The sequence below is a fragment of the Cibotium barometz genome, chromosome 53, assembly GCF_041138505.1.
Source record: "Cibotium barometz isolate CiBa-2024 chromosome 53, ASM4113850v1, whole genome shotgun sequence".
NCBI lineage: Eukaryota > Viridiplantae > Streptophyta > Polypodiopsida > Cyatheales > Cibotiaceae > Cibotium > Cibotium barometz.
In genome coordinates, this window is record NC_141098.1 from 12,614,086 (window position 1) to 12,629,847 (window position 15,762).

General features: G+C 40.9%; 1 protein-coding gene and 1 long non-coding RNA gene across 3 annotated transcripts in view; both read right to left on the bottom strand.

Annotated features, from left to right (window-relative positions):
* Window positions 1-8,194: 8,194 nt before the first annotated feature.
* The window catches only part of LOC147608306 (uncharacterized), a 28,655-nt gene continuing 21,087 nt past the window's right edge, over window positions 8,195-15,762 (bottom strand). For both annotated transcript variants that reach the window (XM_086789561.1, XM_086789559.1), the window contains exons 9-10: window positions 9,035-9,306; window positions 8,195-8,865 (exon numbers count right to left, since the gene is read on the bottom strand). In XM_086789561.1, coding sequence (XP_086645687.1) covers window positions 8,646-8,865; window positions 9,035-9,306 — 492 coding nt within the window. In that variant the 3' untranslated portion in view covers window positions 8,195-8,645. The remainder of the gene's footprint in view (window positions 8,866-9,034; window positions 9,307-15,762) is intronic.
* LOC147608307 (uncharacterized) lies at window positions 11,856-12,280 on the bottom strand. Its single transcript, XR_015264546.1, has 2 exons — window positions 12,103-12,280; window positions 11,856-12,058 (listed from the first exon to the last, which is right to left on the bottom strand). It is a non-coding gene; the product is annotated as an uncharacterized LOC147608307 (long non-coding RNA).

Sequence of the window (15,762 nt, forward strand, 5' to 3'; positions counted from 1 at the left end):
CGTTAATCATAATTAATTGATAATTATGATTAGGAGTGGTTTAATTAAATCAAGATATTAATCAAGTTTTAATCCTCCTCTCTGATTACAAAGAAGGAGGGGGAGGAGAGAGAATGATTTAGAGAAGATGGAGAGTGGAGAGTGGAGAGGGAGACTCTTCCTCTCTCATATTTTCTACGTGCAGGGGGAGGGGAGGCTACGTAGCAACCGCCGACGAAATTCGCCCCCCCATAATATGTTTTTTTTAAGGTTTTTTTAAAATCTTAGTTATAAAAAGTTTTTTTTTAAGCTTATAAAAAAGCTTTATTTTTTTTAAGAGAGGCTTTAAAATATATTACAAAAGAGTTTTTATTTTCAAAAAAAGCTTGGAAAAAGCTTAAAAATTAGAGAAAATTTGAAATCTGAGAAAAAAAAATCTCTGAAAATTTTTAAAATTTTTTTCTTGGTGCCTTTTGGCTTTTCATCTTCCAGGAAACCTTTTGGCTTTCCGCTTTCCCGAAACCTTTTGGCTTTCCAATTTCTGGAAAACCTTTTGACATTCCGTATTCCGGAAACTTTTGACCTTTCACATTCCGATTTTTTTTGTCTTTTCTAAACGATGTCTTCATGATTTTTACCATTGTTTAGCTATTCTTTTTGGACATGGTCCTTAAATTTTTCAATGATGGCTAGAATCTGCATTTAAAGTGTGTTTCACCTTTAACACTTTTTCATGATAATTTATTTTGCACTTGTTTAAGTGTGGCCTATGCTTAATTTCTTAAGCCTAAGACAAATTCTATCGTGGGTTAGTTGATCTGTTTGTTTTGGTGGATTTTATTGGATGTTTTCCAACTTTTATTTGGACTCATCAGATTCTGCCTAAATCACTTGTATCTAGAGGTTTTTAATGAGTGGTGCTACACGCATGTGTTTCACTTGCTTACTTTGGAGTTCTGCTTGAACGACACCATGTTCATATACTCTGGATTGATGAGTTGGCCACCAATTTTAATGCTTCTTTTGGCATGATTAATGACCATTAGATGGCATGCATTGATTTTTATGATCAACTATGGTTTTCATGGATTCGAGGAGCTTCTATGCTTTTATCCATGGTTTAATAAGGATCTTTTGATCTTTTGGATAATTTCATGTGCTTTGAGGGTAGCATTTGCCTTCATTTTTGGCACATAATTTTGGAGTTGTACATATTCCAACTTGGATACTTAGTTGCTTATGTATCTAGGTGAATTATTTTTCTACCCCAGCTTTATTGGGTAGTTATCATTAGAAAGGTGCCAATAATTCAAAATTCTTTTCTAATGATGTACTCGAAAAAAGTTATTCCTTGATGTGGTCTCCGGTATATAGAGACAGGCTTTAGTATGTGAAAGCCTAGAATAAGGCCATCTTATTCCTTTTATACAAGATTTTATTCATATTTTCCTAGACAGCATACTATGGAGTTTCAAAGTGTTAAGGTATGTATGGGTGGTATCATGGTGGTATGGGACGCTAGTGATCCCTCACATATATTCTCTTATGGGATAATTTGGACTCAATATTGTTGCTTTGCTTACATCACTTAGCATGTTGACCTCAACATTCAAAGACAATCTCATTTTCTAAATTCACTAGAAGTTATAGTGTGGGCATTCTCTAGATAAACTTCTTTTATCTATAGCCTGCATGTATTAATGAGTGTAATCTCGTCGGCATTTTCACTTGTTGAAATCTCTTTCTTTAGAGTTCAACGAGTTTATCTTGTTGTGCTTGAATAAGGAAATTTGAATTTTTCCTTTGTTGCCATTTCTTTCTCTAGTTCCGTATTTTAGGTGATTTATACAGCCAACCTGATGGTTTACGGATGAACATATGTGACTCACTCTATGATTGAGATCGTATGTTGCACCACCTCAGGTGGTACTCCCTTCATCTGCTTGTAGTTCCAGGCGAAACAATCCTTAAACTCCTTATGGAGAGTAACAAGCTCATTTTCTTCAACCGAAGTCAAGTCCTTAGTTATATAAACAGATTTGGTTTCCTCCCCTCGTTTCGTAATATCCACTTCCTTGGCCATCGTATGATGTGGACAACCCATCTTTCTTAACTCTTTTTGCCCCCGTCAGTCGATTGCCGTCAGTCGGACCACCTTTTGTTCGTCAATTGTATAGGTTTTGTAATGGTCTGGTATTGAAAGCAGGTCTGGTTTATCTTGATTCTCACTTTTTGTTTTAGCCATAACTTTATCTGGCCTCTCGCTCAGCTTCTGTGCCAAAGCTTTGTTTCGTTTTCAATGCCCAGCTTTCGTAAGCTTAGGCATTTCTAGTTCTTAAAGGATAACTTCCTCCCTATGTTTCCCTTCAAGTAATATCTTACTCCCCAATCCTTAGAAAACTCATCGTGTACCTTAGTGGCTTCAAGGTATCTCAGCCACCACTGGGCATCCGTGGGTTTTCTTCGTAGTAGGGCATTTCATCAAGCAATATATCATTTCTCCTTTCGCCATCTTCTAAGGTGTTGGGCGCTCGTACGGCCCTGTGATCCAGTCCCTTCTATGCGAGAGACCTTCTCTTCGGAATCCTCATCCATGGTTTGCCAATTGACCATACAAAACAGAGGTAGTGGGAACAGTTCCACATTCAACATATTGGGTTCCTCGAGGTTGCATCACATCTATGGTTGGTAGCTAACATATACATCCAGTTTTCACTGAAATTCAGAGGGGGAAGTGATGCATAAATTTTCGTTTCCTCTTCCTCTTTGGAATTTTCCACTGTGGGCTGGCATATTTGTACGGATGTGGTCCGCTCGGTTGTGACCAAATCATTACTGAATAGTTGCCCTTCCATGGGGTGTGCTTTCTATGTTCTCAAATCTATCTTTAGAATTTGCGAATCCCTACGAACATACACATGGTCTAATGCCCAATCGTGCACCAATTTGGATTCCCTCATGAAGGGCCTCCCCAATATTATGTCATATGAGTCTCGTTGGCGCAGAAAGTCCATTACTACAAATGTATGATGGTAGCAAAACGTAAAGAGTTTGAGTCTCACATTCTCTAAAAGTCCAATGGGCCTTGAAGATGTTCCATTTTGCCATTTTAACGATAAGATCTGCTCTTTTTAGATCGGGTTTTTCCCAGTTTTCCTAACACCATTTTGTGATGATGCTAACCCCCACCCCACCATCTAGGATAGCCAATGCCTGGTTCCCGTTATGATGAATTGGGATTGTAGCATTAGTGTTGTTATTTTTGTAATAACGCCCCAATTGATTAACTGGTATCTTCACAACTCTCGTTGTTCTTTCCCTTGTGTGTTTTAAGGCTCTTTCTGCCAAAGGTGACAGAACATCCTCTGTAGTGTCGACTAGCCTTAGTCTACCTTCTACCCATTCCTTTATGTCTTCGCATAATGTTGGTGAACTGCGTAGTAGTTGTCCCAATGGAATTTTCACAGAAGTGGACAATACGACCGCGAGGCTGCCTATGTCTCTGGGATTTCTAGCAATTGAGGGTTCCTTCCATGTGTGCATCTGGTATCCATCCCTAGGGAATGTATGGATGGACTCATCCTGCGCATCTTCCTCAAACATTCTTGGCATCATGTTTCCTTGAGATCCCTCTTCTGTCTCTTATGGAATTGGAGTAGATACGTCCAATTCCCTTTCCCTTGTTGGTTCGTTTCTTGGATACATTATATCCGTGACCCGGTAAGCCCTTAACTTGGCTTCGTAAAGTCATTAACACTTTTTTACTAGGGCCCTGGCTTCTTCGAGCTCTTCGGCATTTGGGTATTCACCGACTCCTATAGGGGTAAATGGTCTTTCCCCTTGCATCTCTTGGTCAGGCTCTTTTTGTTTGACCACTTGATCTCGTTCTTCTCTTGATTGGGTGGATCCGGTGTCAATCGTATCTTCTTCAGATCCATCTTGGATTATGACCCTGGTGTCACCCCCCTTACCCACTTTTTTCACCCTCCTTCTCCTACCAGTTGTTCTGGAAGTGGTTGCATCTGTTGGGTTCTTCCCTTTGTCCCCTAATTGGGCATGGGCTCGTGTCAGGACATTGAGTGGCGTGATATTTCCAGGCTGCACACACTAATGGTCCGGACGGTGGCCTGGTTAGAAGTGGAAGTTGAACCACTTGCGCGGTATGGACAATCTTTAATGAAATGATCAACCCCACATTTAGTACAAGTAAGTACTGGCATGTCATTGGTGGAGCAATCAGTTGTTGGGGTTAGTGTGTATGAACCACATTCTTGTTTGGACATTTAGCGATTCGATATGCGATCCACCGTAACCAAAACATTATAGCGGTCCTCTCCTCATATTTGAGTTTATGTCCTTACCCTTCCATTGTACCGTGGTTTGAAACACAGGTACTAGCGTGTTATTCTATAGGACATAGAATTCTGGTGTAATCTCCGCAGCTTCCTCATAGTACTCATGAGTTCTACTTCACGCACCATATCCATATCTTCTTATGGCTCTTCAATCAATACTTGGTTGATTTTAGCCTATGCTGGTTGTGGTGGTAGAGTAGGTGGCGACAGAGGTGAAGTGTCCTATACCCGAAACATCTCCCTAGGTAAACAAGAAGAGTTTGGCTGTCCTGAAGCTACGGTGATTTGCACAAGTGGTGATGATAAGGCCAATGGAGCTCTAGGTACCGGCAACTATGCTACTGTTTGGAACCTTGGATATTTGCACATGGAGGTGACATGATTCCCTAATTTTGCACAGTGTGCACAATATAGTAGTGGCCTTGCTCTTCACTATGGGCATTCGGTGGTAGTGTGATTCAATCTACACATAGAGCACCACACGAATTCTATATGGGGGTAAATATGGGTATGCCCATGCCCAGATGTTTCTTTTCCATCCTTTACCTTCAATTTTTCCAATATTGCATTACTAAGTTCCTCCACAGTCATGTTCCCGACTTGCTTGCTCTGAGTTCCACCCAATGTCTTGGTGACTTGAAACCCGCGAAGTCGTTGCTGCCGAAGATATTTTGACATCTTCTGATTGTGGCAATTCCAGCATATTGCCTTCATATTCAATTGCTAGTTTACAACATACACCTAGAGTAGCCGGTCGGGCTAATACCAAATAATCATGCATCTTGTGGTCTCTAACTCCTCTCTGAAAGCAAGGCAATAACTGATCATCAGTTAGCCTTTCCCGTAGTTTGCACCTTGAATTTAAGTGCTTTAGCCGAGACACACAGTCTCGCATTGACTCCATTTCCTTTTGTTTAATGTTGTGCAGCTGTGCCACAGGACTCCATCTGTCGCCACTTCTAGCAAAGCTGGGCACAAACACATTCTTGAGCAGTGTGAAATAAACCTTATCTTCGGGTTTGAGGGTTCGGAACCATTGATGTGCTTTTCCTTCCAATGTCAGTGAGAAAGCATGAATCATTGTTATATCACTCACTAGCATGTTCTAGGCTTCTTTCTAAATTATCGACATCAAGACAATATTGGATCATTATTCTTATTGTTGGTTGGACGCCATCGACTTTGAGCGCTTCAACAAACCTTCTTTCGACGAATACACGAGAGTCAGATAAGCTTGTTACTTCTTTTATTTTATTTTCACACTTTCATATTATTTTGCTTGATTCTTCTACAAGGGCAACATATCCTCTTCCGCCAACTATCCAAGATCAATTAAATGCACTTCAAGCTCAACTTGTCACCAGTAAGCGTAATCAAAAAGAAGAACTTGAGAGAAGAATTTCACGCAAGAAAAGAAGAAGCCGTCTTTCGAATCCAATTCTTCAGATTCTCAGGGGCATCGCATACGCAAGACAATACATGCTACTCTCTTTAAGCACAGGCAAGAAAGAAGAAAAGCAAGATTAGCTGCAAAGCTTTTACTTTTTAGAATTTTGATGGTAAGAAGAAACCAAAGTCATGGCTTAGTCAACTTGACGACTATTTTTCTGGAAAAAAAATTCTAAGAAGGACAAAGTCAAATGTACTGCCAACCATTTGGTTGAAAGTGCATCTCTATGGTGGAACACCATCAAGCAAGGACCAAACAGTCCAAAGACTTGGAAGAAATTTCAAAATCTCATCAAATAAAATTTTCTTACACCTCAATATACAAAGCCAAGGCGTGTCAATAATGGAATATGTTACACCAACTTGATAAAGAAACTGTGCAGGTGTACGTGGATAAATTTTGGCAAACACTTATACAACTTTAGATCATCGAGAGTGCAATCGAAGAAACAAAAACGAAAGTTCATAACTGGAATGAAGTCAGTCATTAGAGAGAAAGTGAACATATTCCATCATCATTCTCTTAGCAATGCCATTTTTCTAGCGACAAACTGTAAGAAGAAAATGGATTTTCTAAGAACACTACAATGACGAATTCTCATATTCCTCAATTTCCTTAATCTAACCTCTTTCCAAACCTTTTGAGAAAGTGAGGGACAATGGTACACAAGCAAATGGAAAAAATACCAAATTGTCAAAGAAGAATAACAATGGAAAGCAAAAGCCTCATGTGATTACATGTTATAAATGTGACAAAGAAAGACAGTATGCATACGAGTTCCCAGAGAAGACAAAGAATCGAGTTGTGACCGTGAACGTAATTGAAGACGAAGACAACGGCTACCAACCAAATCAAGAGGATACTCCAAATCATAACTTTTTACCAGTCAAAAGAAAAAAAATTACTCTAAGATATATTTATTGATTTCTTAAATAGACAAAGAATAATACTTATTTAAATTCAAATTATTCGTCATAATAGTTTCAATGTCTGATATATACTTTTTAAACATGAAAGAAAATACATATTAGACCTTCTCGAAAAAAAAATACATATTAGACCATTTGCTATATTAAGACTTCAGTAAGATAACAATAATGCACATATGTTTTTCGATTGATCACCGAAGGATATATATCACTTGGTCATTTCACAATGAATCCATAGACCTTAGTATATCTATAAATATATATTTCAACTAAACTTTCTAGAAATTATTCTTTTCAACTTCAAAAGAAGGTGGATGAGTTATCTATGATACACATTCGTGTTAGTGTTTATGAAGGATACTCTTGTTGATGTCTGTGATGGATACTTTTAATAATATTTATCTATGATGGATAACTTATCACAATTACATATTGAGAGAGATTCTATCTAACGAATACTCTATCTTGACTCTTTTTACTTGCTAACATTTAAATATGCAACTAAAGACAGTTACAACCCAAACAAGAAAGATATTACGATAATTAATTTAGTAATTGTTGGGTAACTCAACAAGTGAAAAGAATATCATGGATTGAGTTGATTATGAGTGAATCCAATCAACGATAATACATATGAGATGCACCCAAACTAATGTGATTATGAGTGAATCCGATCAATGGTAACATGTGAGACGTGTAGTGTGAGTTTGATTGTGAATGAATCCGATTAACTCTGTAAATACATACGACGCATGTGAAGACTATCATAAATGAATCCAATTAATTATATGTAAACATTGTGACCAAATCTGATCAATTATGTGTGATGCATGGTTTATGTTTGAAGTATGATAGTGAATTTAGATAATGACTTCCACTTGTCAATATTATTATTATGCATGATTCCAAAGTAATTGTGATCTAACATTGTACACAACTATTAAGTATAAATCATAAATTCGGAAGAACAAAAGTGAACATTAGACAGAGTTATCTAGCCATACACGTGTGCAAAATAATTAATTTTGTGTACTTTAGTCCATTGTACATATGTTGAACAAGGTTATTTTTTTTAAATGCTTCAAAGACATTGAACTATGGTTCAATTTTATAAAAGCCTAATTTTAAAAAAACTATGATATTTATGACTCCAAAGGCTAAATTTATGAAATATGATTTAAATACCAAATGTGAGTGAAACCACACGTTGGAAAAAAGGATAATACCCAATCTCGTGTTCTCGGATTTTTACGCTCTTGATTTATGCTATGGTGTCTATTTTATTCTTTAGTTATCAATTTATCGTATATTCAAATCTCGATGTACCAAAGGTCCTGTAACATCCCGTGTTAGTGTGGATGGGCTTATTTAAAATCAAGAATGGTTCACTCATTGGAACCATCATGAGAGAGCCCTTTATGGATGGTTGGGTGCCATATTGTACCTGCCTACCTACAACCAACTCTCCTTTTGCACCAATATTGATAATGTTCAATCATATTGTAATGTGTAGGCATCATAATACACCATGTTACATAATTGCCAATAGATCATCCAACATGAGCACTACCACCAGGAAGTAAACCTTGTTTTCACTTCTTTTACCTGTATCACATAAAGTGAAGAGGTCCCATGTTTCAACAAATACACCATTGTTTGAGAGATTTCATCCTTATAAACTAGTTTGTATTTTTCACTACAGTACTAACTCATGCAAGCCACATATAAAGGCTCAAGCATGAAAACCCTATCCCTGATGATAAATTTATTGAAAAGACTGATGTATAATGGTGGGTCTGCAGACTCAGTCACTTCACCACCATCCATCTCTGCATCTAAATGTTTTTGTACAGTGAATCATCAATCATAATCACCACTGGCATATCCTTCATATTGGACCTCCATTCAGATTTTCCAACTCCTTTTGAAACGTCACAGTTTTCCTACAGCATCTAGATCTGGATTAATTGTCTGGCCATCAATCTCACGTTCTACTGAGCTTGTTACACCAACAGGAACCTGAGCCTCAGCCTCTCGACTGTGGGGGGTGGTCTCCCCCCCTGGTGGAGGATTCAGCTCTTCAGAAAGATGCAACACGTTAGCCTGTAGCTGATTAGGAACATTATCTGCATCCTCCGAGCAGCTTCCCACACTACAAATTCCACAGCAGAAGACATGAAAACAGGAAATGCACTTAAAAACCAGCCTTTATTTTCCACCAAAAATTGTGAAACAAAGCATAAAGATGCTAAAACGATTCAAAAGTAAGAACTAAAGTTAAAGCCTGTAATCCCAAGAGTATAAGCAGAAAGCAGCAATACTTTTTCAAACGAGACTCTGATAAGTTGCCTTCCTTTACAGCTGCATCTTTTGCAGACACAGCAGCTGCCTCTTCATTAGAACAAGCCTTCAGATTGAATTTGGCATCTGCAGCAGCTTGTCTGGCACTCTCCTCAGCACGAAGAAGAGCTGCTTGCCTAACGACAGCATGTTCCCTTGCCTTTGCAAGCTCAGCTCGCCACATATGTGCTTCTTGCAAGGCTTCATCCCTGGATCCTTCAGCAGCTAATAGCTTTTCCTCCATAGCCTTCAGCTTCACAACCAAATACAGCCATGACATTGAATTAAATGCTTTCCAATATTCCAGCATTGAGCATACATCTTTATGATTCAAACAGGTTCCCATGTGAATAAAAAATGAAGCTGAAAGGTTCCAGTCTGTTAAGCAATAAGCACATATCTTTATGACGGTTCATATGTGAAAAAATTCCATGAGAAAGGTCATGAATAGTGAGTGGAATGTCTGAAAACTGAACATAATCATCAACAAGTTGAAGACCATATTTAGCATTGACTAGCCATTCCATGTCATAGGGCTCAACAACACAAGTTTGACACCATTGTAGTAGAGGACTGAGTTGGTAAGGTTCCAGGTTTAATTCCTTCCTACTCTACAGTTGTGGCGCTCTCTCCCCCCCTCTCTCTCTCTCTCTCTCTCTCTCTCTCTCTCTCTCTCTAACATGCAAGAAGAAGCTGATCTAATTAATGCTAAGGCAAAGAGAGAGAAACACTAATCCTACTAAAGCGCGGACACAGTAGAGAAGAGGCAACAACGACCCTAAACTACTGTATATTGCCGACAATGAGTTCCCATATCTATCATGCATATCTACCATTTAATGCAAGTCGTGCTGTCCTTCGCTGAGACACTCGAAGACTATGATCCACATGCCTCAGCTCTGCAGACTCTGAGTGATGTCCTACAATGACCCTAGACTTGCCCTTATATAGTGGCTAAAGAGTTGACTAGGGTTGGCTGGTTGGCCAACTGGGCATGACTAGATACATTGAATCCAAAAGTTGCACACCCACTGATCTTTGGGTACCCTGCTGTCCAATATCTGGCAGCCCAAAACTGCAGCCCAGGGACCCAAATGTGGTCCTTGACCTACCCGAATGGTGGCTGCACTAGTAGGACATGTCCATGGGTATCCCTAAAAGGGCATGCACAAGACATCCCCTCCTACTAAACTCAGAGCACTAGGGAAAGTCTTGTTCCTTTGCTCCACTTCACATCCGGTCCATCTGTAGGCTGTGCTCCATATCCACCGGTGCTATCTCCAATAGTACCTCTACTAGAGCTCCTGGCATAAACACACTAGCTCTACCTCCAATAGTACCTGTACCGAAGATACTACCTCATTGGGAATCTCCTCTTCCATGCAAGACTCAGAGAGACTCAATATCTTGGAGTACAGCAAGTCATTGGGCTGTTGCTCCGACAACTACATTTCGAAAATTAGTTCCAATTTTGCCAATTGTGCATGAGTAGACACAATGTATCCAAAAGCTCATTGGCAAGAACGAGAAAGGAATCTATAAGCCTCAGGGTGTGTCATTTTCTACAGCATAAGAGGCTTTATAGATTCAGGTAAAGCCTGGGCCAGGGGAGGGAAGGGGAAATCTCCAAAATCAAACAACAAACTCCCTGCCTAGTCCTCTTTGAATCACAGAGCCTACCCATTGAGGTCCTCAGAATGCAAAGGCTGGTTGAATATATAATCAAGCTCCAACATGCACCCTCAGCAAGGATTCCTAAGATTGCATAGGAAGCCAGTTTGCAAGGTTAGCTCCAACATGCACCCTCAGCAAGGTTTCCTAAGATTGCATAGGAAGCCAGTTGGAAGGTTCAGAAGACACACGAAAGCAAGCTTTTAAACTTTCTTTTTTCTTTTTTGGCAAAAGGGGGGGGGGGGGGGGGGGGGGGGGTGCGGACACTTCAAAATCAAACAACAAACTCCCTACCTAGTCGTCCTTGAATCGCAGAGCCTCCTACCCATTGAGGTCCTCAGAATGCAAAAGCTGGTTGAATACATAATCAAGCTCCAACATGCACCCTTGCATAGGAAGCCAGTTGCAAGGTTCAGAAGACACACGAAAGCGAGCTTTTAAACTTGGGGGGATCATGAATTCAGAATAACAAACAGTGGTTTGCTAGATATGACGTCCCAAACCTCCTTAACTAAAGAGCCCCCTATAAACAAAGCATTTCTCCAGCAGCATTATTTGACTACATAGGAAAGGCAAATTCCATCCAAGTACCAGCACTTGCCACTACATCTCACACATAAGCCCCATCACATAATGTCTCCTTTACGGTAAGATCGTAGAACGCCCCACTGCTTGACAGAACCAGTACCAAGGAACGCAATCCACAATGTAGCTGCCATTCAACTAAGCTCTCAGCACATGCGATGTGAGATGAGGACGCTGGCATCATAGACCAGAGTGCTAAGGACATGCAACGTATGCTCCATCAGTGTTCACAAGACAAGAAGCATATTATTTTAGAATACCCGATTTGTCTCTATTTGCACCTGTGTCACCAGTTGTAACATAAGCTCCATCCTCAATGGATCTTGGCATGTATGTATGTGTGGTACAAGCTATTGAGACTAAAATTTTATCCAATACACTTGGTGCCTGGGAGAATGTCAGTGGACAGTTATATACTCTGGTGTGATCATTGAGTGGACAGTTATATACTCTGGTGTGATCATTGGGGGTCAGGAAATGCGCAAAAAACCATACCATGGGCGTCTGTATTTTATGTGCGATTGAACCATGTGAACCTAGTGCTGAAGGAAAGGACATCAAGGTGTGTTTAATATTACAATGTTCACATCAAGTTTAAAAGAGGGTGGTCACTTCATAGAAAGGGCCAGATATGTTATAATAATGGGCACCTATATTTCTTTACTGTGTGAAGGGAAAAGGGCTCCCACCTAAAAAAATAGACACCTTTAAGGTGTGTGCAAGGCCTTACACGCTTTAAGGGCTCCCACCTTTAAGGTCTGTGCAAGGCCTTACTCGCTTGAAGGGCTCCCACCTATGAAATCAGATACCTTTAAGGTGTGTGCAAGGCCCCGCACACATGGCACCTGAACAACTCCACTTGGAGTTACATGCATGAATTTTACCATTTTTTTCAAAGTGATAATTTCTGAGGTTATATGAGATCAAAGGGAAAGTTTTATCGTCATTATTCAGTATTCACCTATTTTCCATACATACATGCAGCAGGTGGTACATTCTTGCACCTGTCCATACTGCACCTGGCTGTGCTGAATCTACACCACCTACTCCTAGCCTGTCCATACTGCACCTGGCTGTGCTGAATCTGCACCACCTACTCCTAGCCGTACATTCCATGTACTTGCTGTACGACTCTGATACTGTGCTGTTGGGCTGTACCACCATCTGCACCCAACTGTATTTGACTGGCAGTCATGCAGGTCGTACTATCGTACGAGATCATACTGTACCTGCTCTAAGGACTGTCCCACGAGCTGCAACTGAAGAATAGCACTGCTATTTGTTGTAAAGCTGCTGCTTCTACTGTACAGGTTGCATCTCTTGTACCCACAGCTGTTGCCGCTTCTGGACCAGGCCATAGGAACCTTATAACTGTTGTTGCACTTCCATACCTTTCTTGGAACAGGTACCGTAGCTGCTCTACTTGCTGATTGCATTTCCCCTACCTGATTTGGGACTGTAAGCTCCTACTATGCTTGTGGTACAGACTGCATTTTGTGTAAGGATGGGCACCTGCATTTGACCTTGCTGAACCAGATGAAGCTGCATTTGTACCAGTTGTATATGCTACCCTGCCTGTATTCTGGTTGAAGGCCTGTGTGCAGAGAAGATCAATATTCACAACAGCTAGGAGCTTCAAGATATTTGATAATTTGAGATATTCTTGAATATTATGTACTTTTGAAGTACTGGAAGTTTTAAAAAAATACTCTGGCTGGGATGTGAAGGAAAGCCCTCATCCAAAAATCCCAAGGGGGTCTACAACATTTCTAAATTTTCTATTGTTTTGCATTCTTGTGGGTCTGCCATTTTTTTGAATGCTAAACCGACTAATGGTGCAACACCAGTGTTTAAGACCCCTGGGCAGTTACATCGCATCCTTAATGGACGTGTTAACTCCATCTACTAATTTTTTCATTTTCTTGTTTAGTCATGTACTTGCATAACTAGGTCCCATGCATTCGATCTCAGAAGACACTCTCTCACGGCACGGACATGTACTTGAGATGTATTGTCATCACATGCTTCAGCCATCGGAGGGCTACCTTGTAACTCTTATCACTCAAGGTTCTTTATCTTGATAGCCACTATGTCTTTTTTTCCATAATACAGTTAGTCCTTGGACTCACTGCAATAATTTGAGTCTCATGGACCCTTTGTTCTTTTGTAGACGTTAACTCTCTCTCTCTCTCTCTCTCTCTCTCTCTCTCTCTCTCTCTCTCTCTGCCCAATCACATACACACACTCAAGACAAGAAAAACATAGCGCACATGTACAATAAAACACTCACACCACACTCCAGCATCGTGCATCAACCCAGCTGCTAACACATCAATCAAAAGAGAAGTCATGGGCATAACCTTCGATCCATCAAACCACCAAGACGACCCAAGGATGACTCAGCAGGATGTTAAGTTGCAAGTTCACACTTGCATCACCATAGTCACACGCTCCTTTATCATTACATGAAGTTAATGATTAATCCATACAAACCTTCCTACACATGATTTTTTTATGGTACCAAGTCCTGAGACCCTTGCAAACATATGCCGCAAAAAGAAACAGAGAAGCCCAACAGAGACATAGCAGAAGCCTTCATGCCTTAATCACAGCCCTTAAGCATCTATAGGAACCTTAATGCAAAATGCATGAGAGCACACACACACACACACACACACACACACACACACACAGAGAAATAAAATGAAATGATATCTGTATTAACATCTTCGAAAGGCCAAAATGACCTATGAGACCAAAAGTTCCAATAATCTGGTCAGATGAAGTACAAATGTCAATGATGTGTAACAGAAAAAAGTGAGAGAAGATCTAAAGCTCTACAGATCTAGAGATCAAGAGTAACATGGGAAAATGGGAAACATGGGAAACTTGGAAAGCTACTAAGCGGGGACGAAAGTGTCCACTCAGAGACATCTCTGGGCACGTGAGACTCATGAATGTGTGAGGGTATAGACAGTCCTCAATGGATGAAATCCCTCATAGGTCGCTGAGGCATGAAGACAAGCTCCTCCAGGGTGAACTGCCTGGAGGGTATCTATTGGTGATTTCCGATGATCTCTCTAATCCTCCCATGCCATCTGGATCTGCTACGGATACCCCGAGGTCTAGGGCGAGGGCGTCTGTCCCGACATAGCTGAGAGGGACGCTCGAGAGTGACCCCTCTGGATGTGGATGCAACTGTGTCCTGACCCTGCCTCTGCTGTGCTGAAGTGGTGCTCCCAAAGAAATCAGTAAGCTGTCTCTGCACAGGAACTGTGTGCGCTACTACTCCACGTATGAGTCTCTCTCTATGCCAGCATATCTCTAATAGAAAAAGTCCTAGGCATCTCTGGTCACTATAGTCCATCACTCTAGCAAGGGGGCCGAACCCCTCCTCTGAAAAGGATACGGAACCTCCCTCTAATCTCATAGTACACGGGGCATCAGCAAATGTAGTGCTCCTTTGTCTCTGGCTCTAGCTGACATAGCTGACATATACGCTACTCTGCCGGTACTCTCTGTGGTCCATATCTACCTGTCTCAATCCTCAGCTGATGAGAGGAAGTGCGGATCTGACCAATAGTGCATCTGATGCCATGTGACAAATGTATGTCCATGTATCTCGGACAAGCAATGAAACCATCCTTTGTGAGGCGAAGCAGGTGATCTCTGTAAAAACTCATCTTCGTCCCTAGAGGGCCCGTTGGTGATACCCATGTCCTCTCAGTGTCTAATCTGATAATATCCTGCCTGATGATTCTGTTCACCTCTGAGTGGTGCAAAGGCAGAGAAGGGGCATCTAGAGAGTACTGAAAAGGTGGCAATCTATACATTGAGATCCCATGTAGACCGAACCATGTAGCCATCTGTGCATACCAGCATGTCTCATCTCCCCTTTTTGCAAGCTGTCGTGATGACTCCAAAGCGAGCCTAGCTTATCTGTGACGAGGGAGCTCCAATAAACTATGGAGGAAAGATACTGACCTGGTAAGAGACTCTACTACGAGTGATGCAGCAGCCATCTCTGCTCAAATGATCTCATGTGGGACATGGAAAAGGTTACATGTATGCTTGGCCGTAGGCCTTCCCAAAAGGGCTACTAACTACTGACTCCTAGGACTGCAGAATGACCTGATCCCCCAAAAGGGAATAAGATCATTATCTACAATGATCTTTGATACTTATATAGGGCCCTGGAAAGCTGGTTGGCCACCCTTACAGTTGTCAGCCATTATAAATATGTCCACGACTGTATATATGCATGTGTTTGTCTTCACACGTGTGGAATAATGCTGCCGACTACTACCTGTACTGCTGCCGACTCCAGATGATGCTCCTGTAGAAGCCTACACTAAACCTAGACTGCCTATAATGCTGTCCTAAACAGGGATCTACTGAAGATATGTTGAGATTATGCCACGTCCATGGATGTGCACGTGACACCAACTTTCAC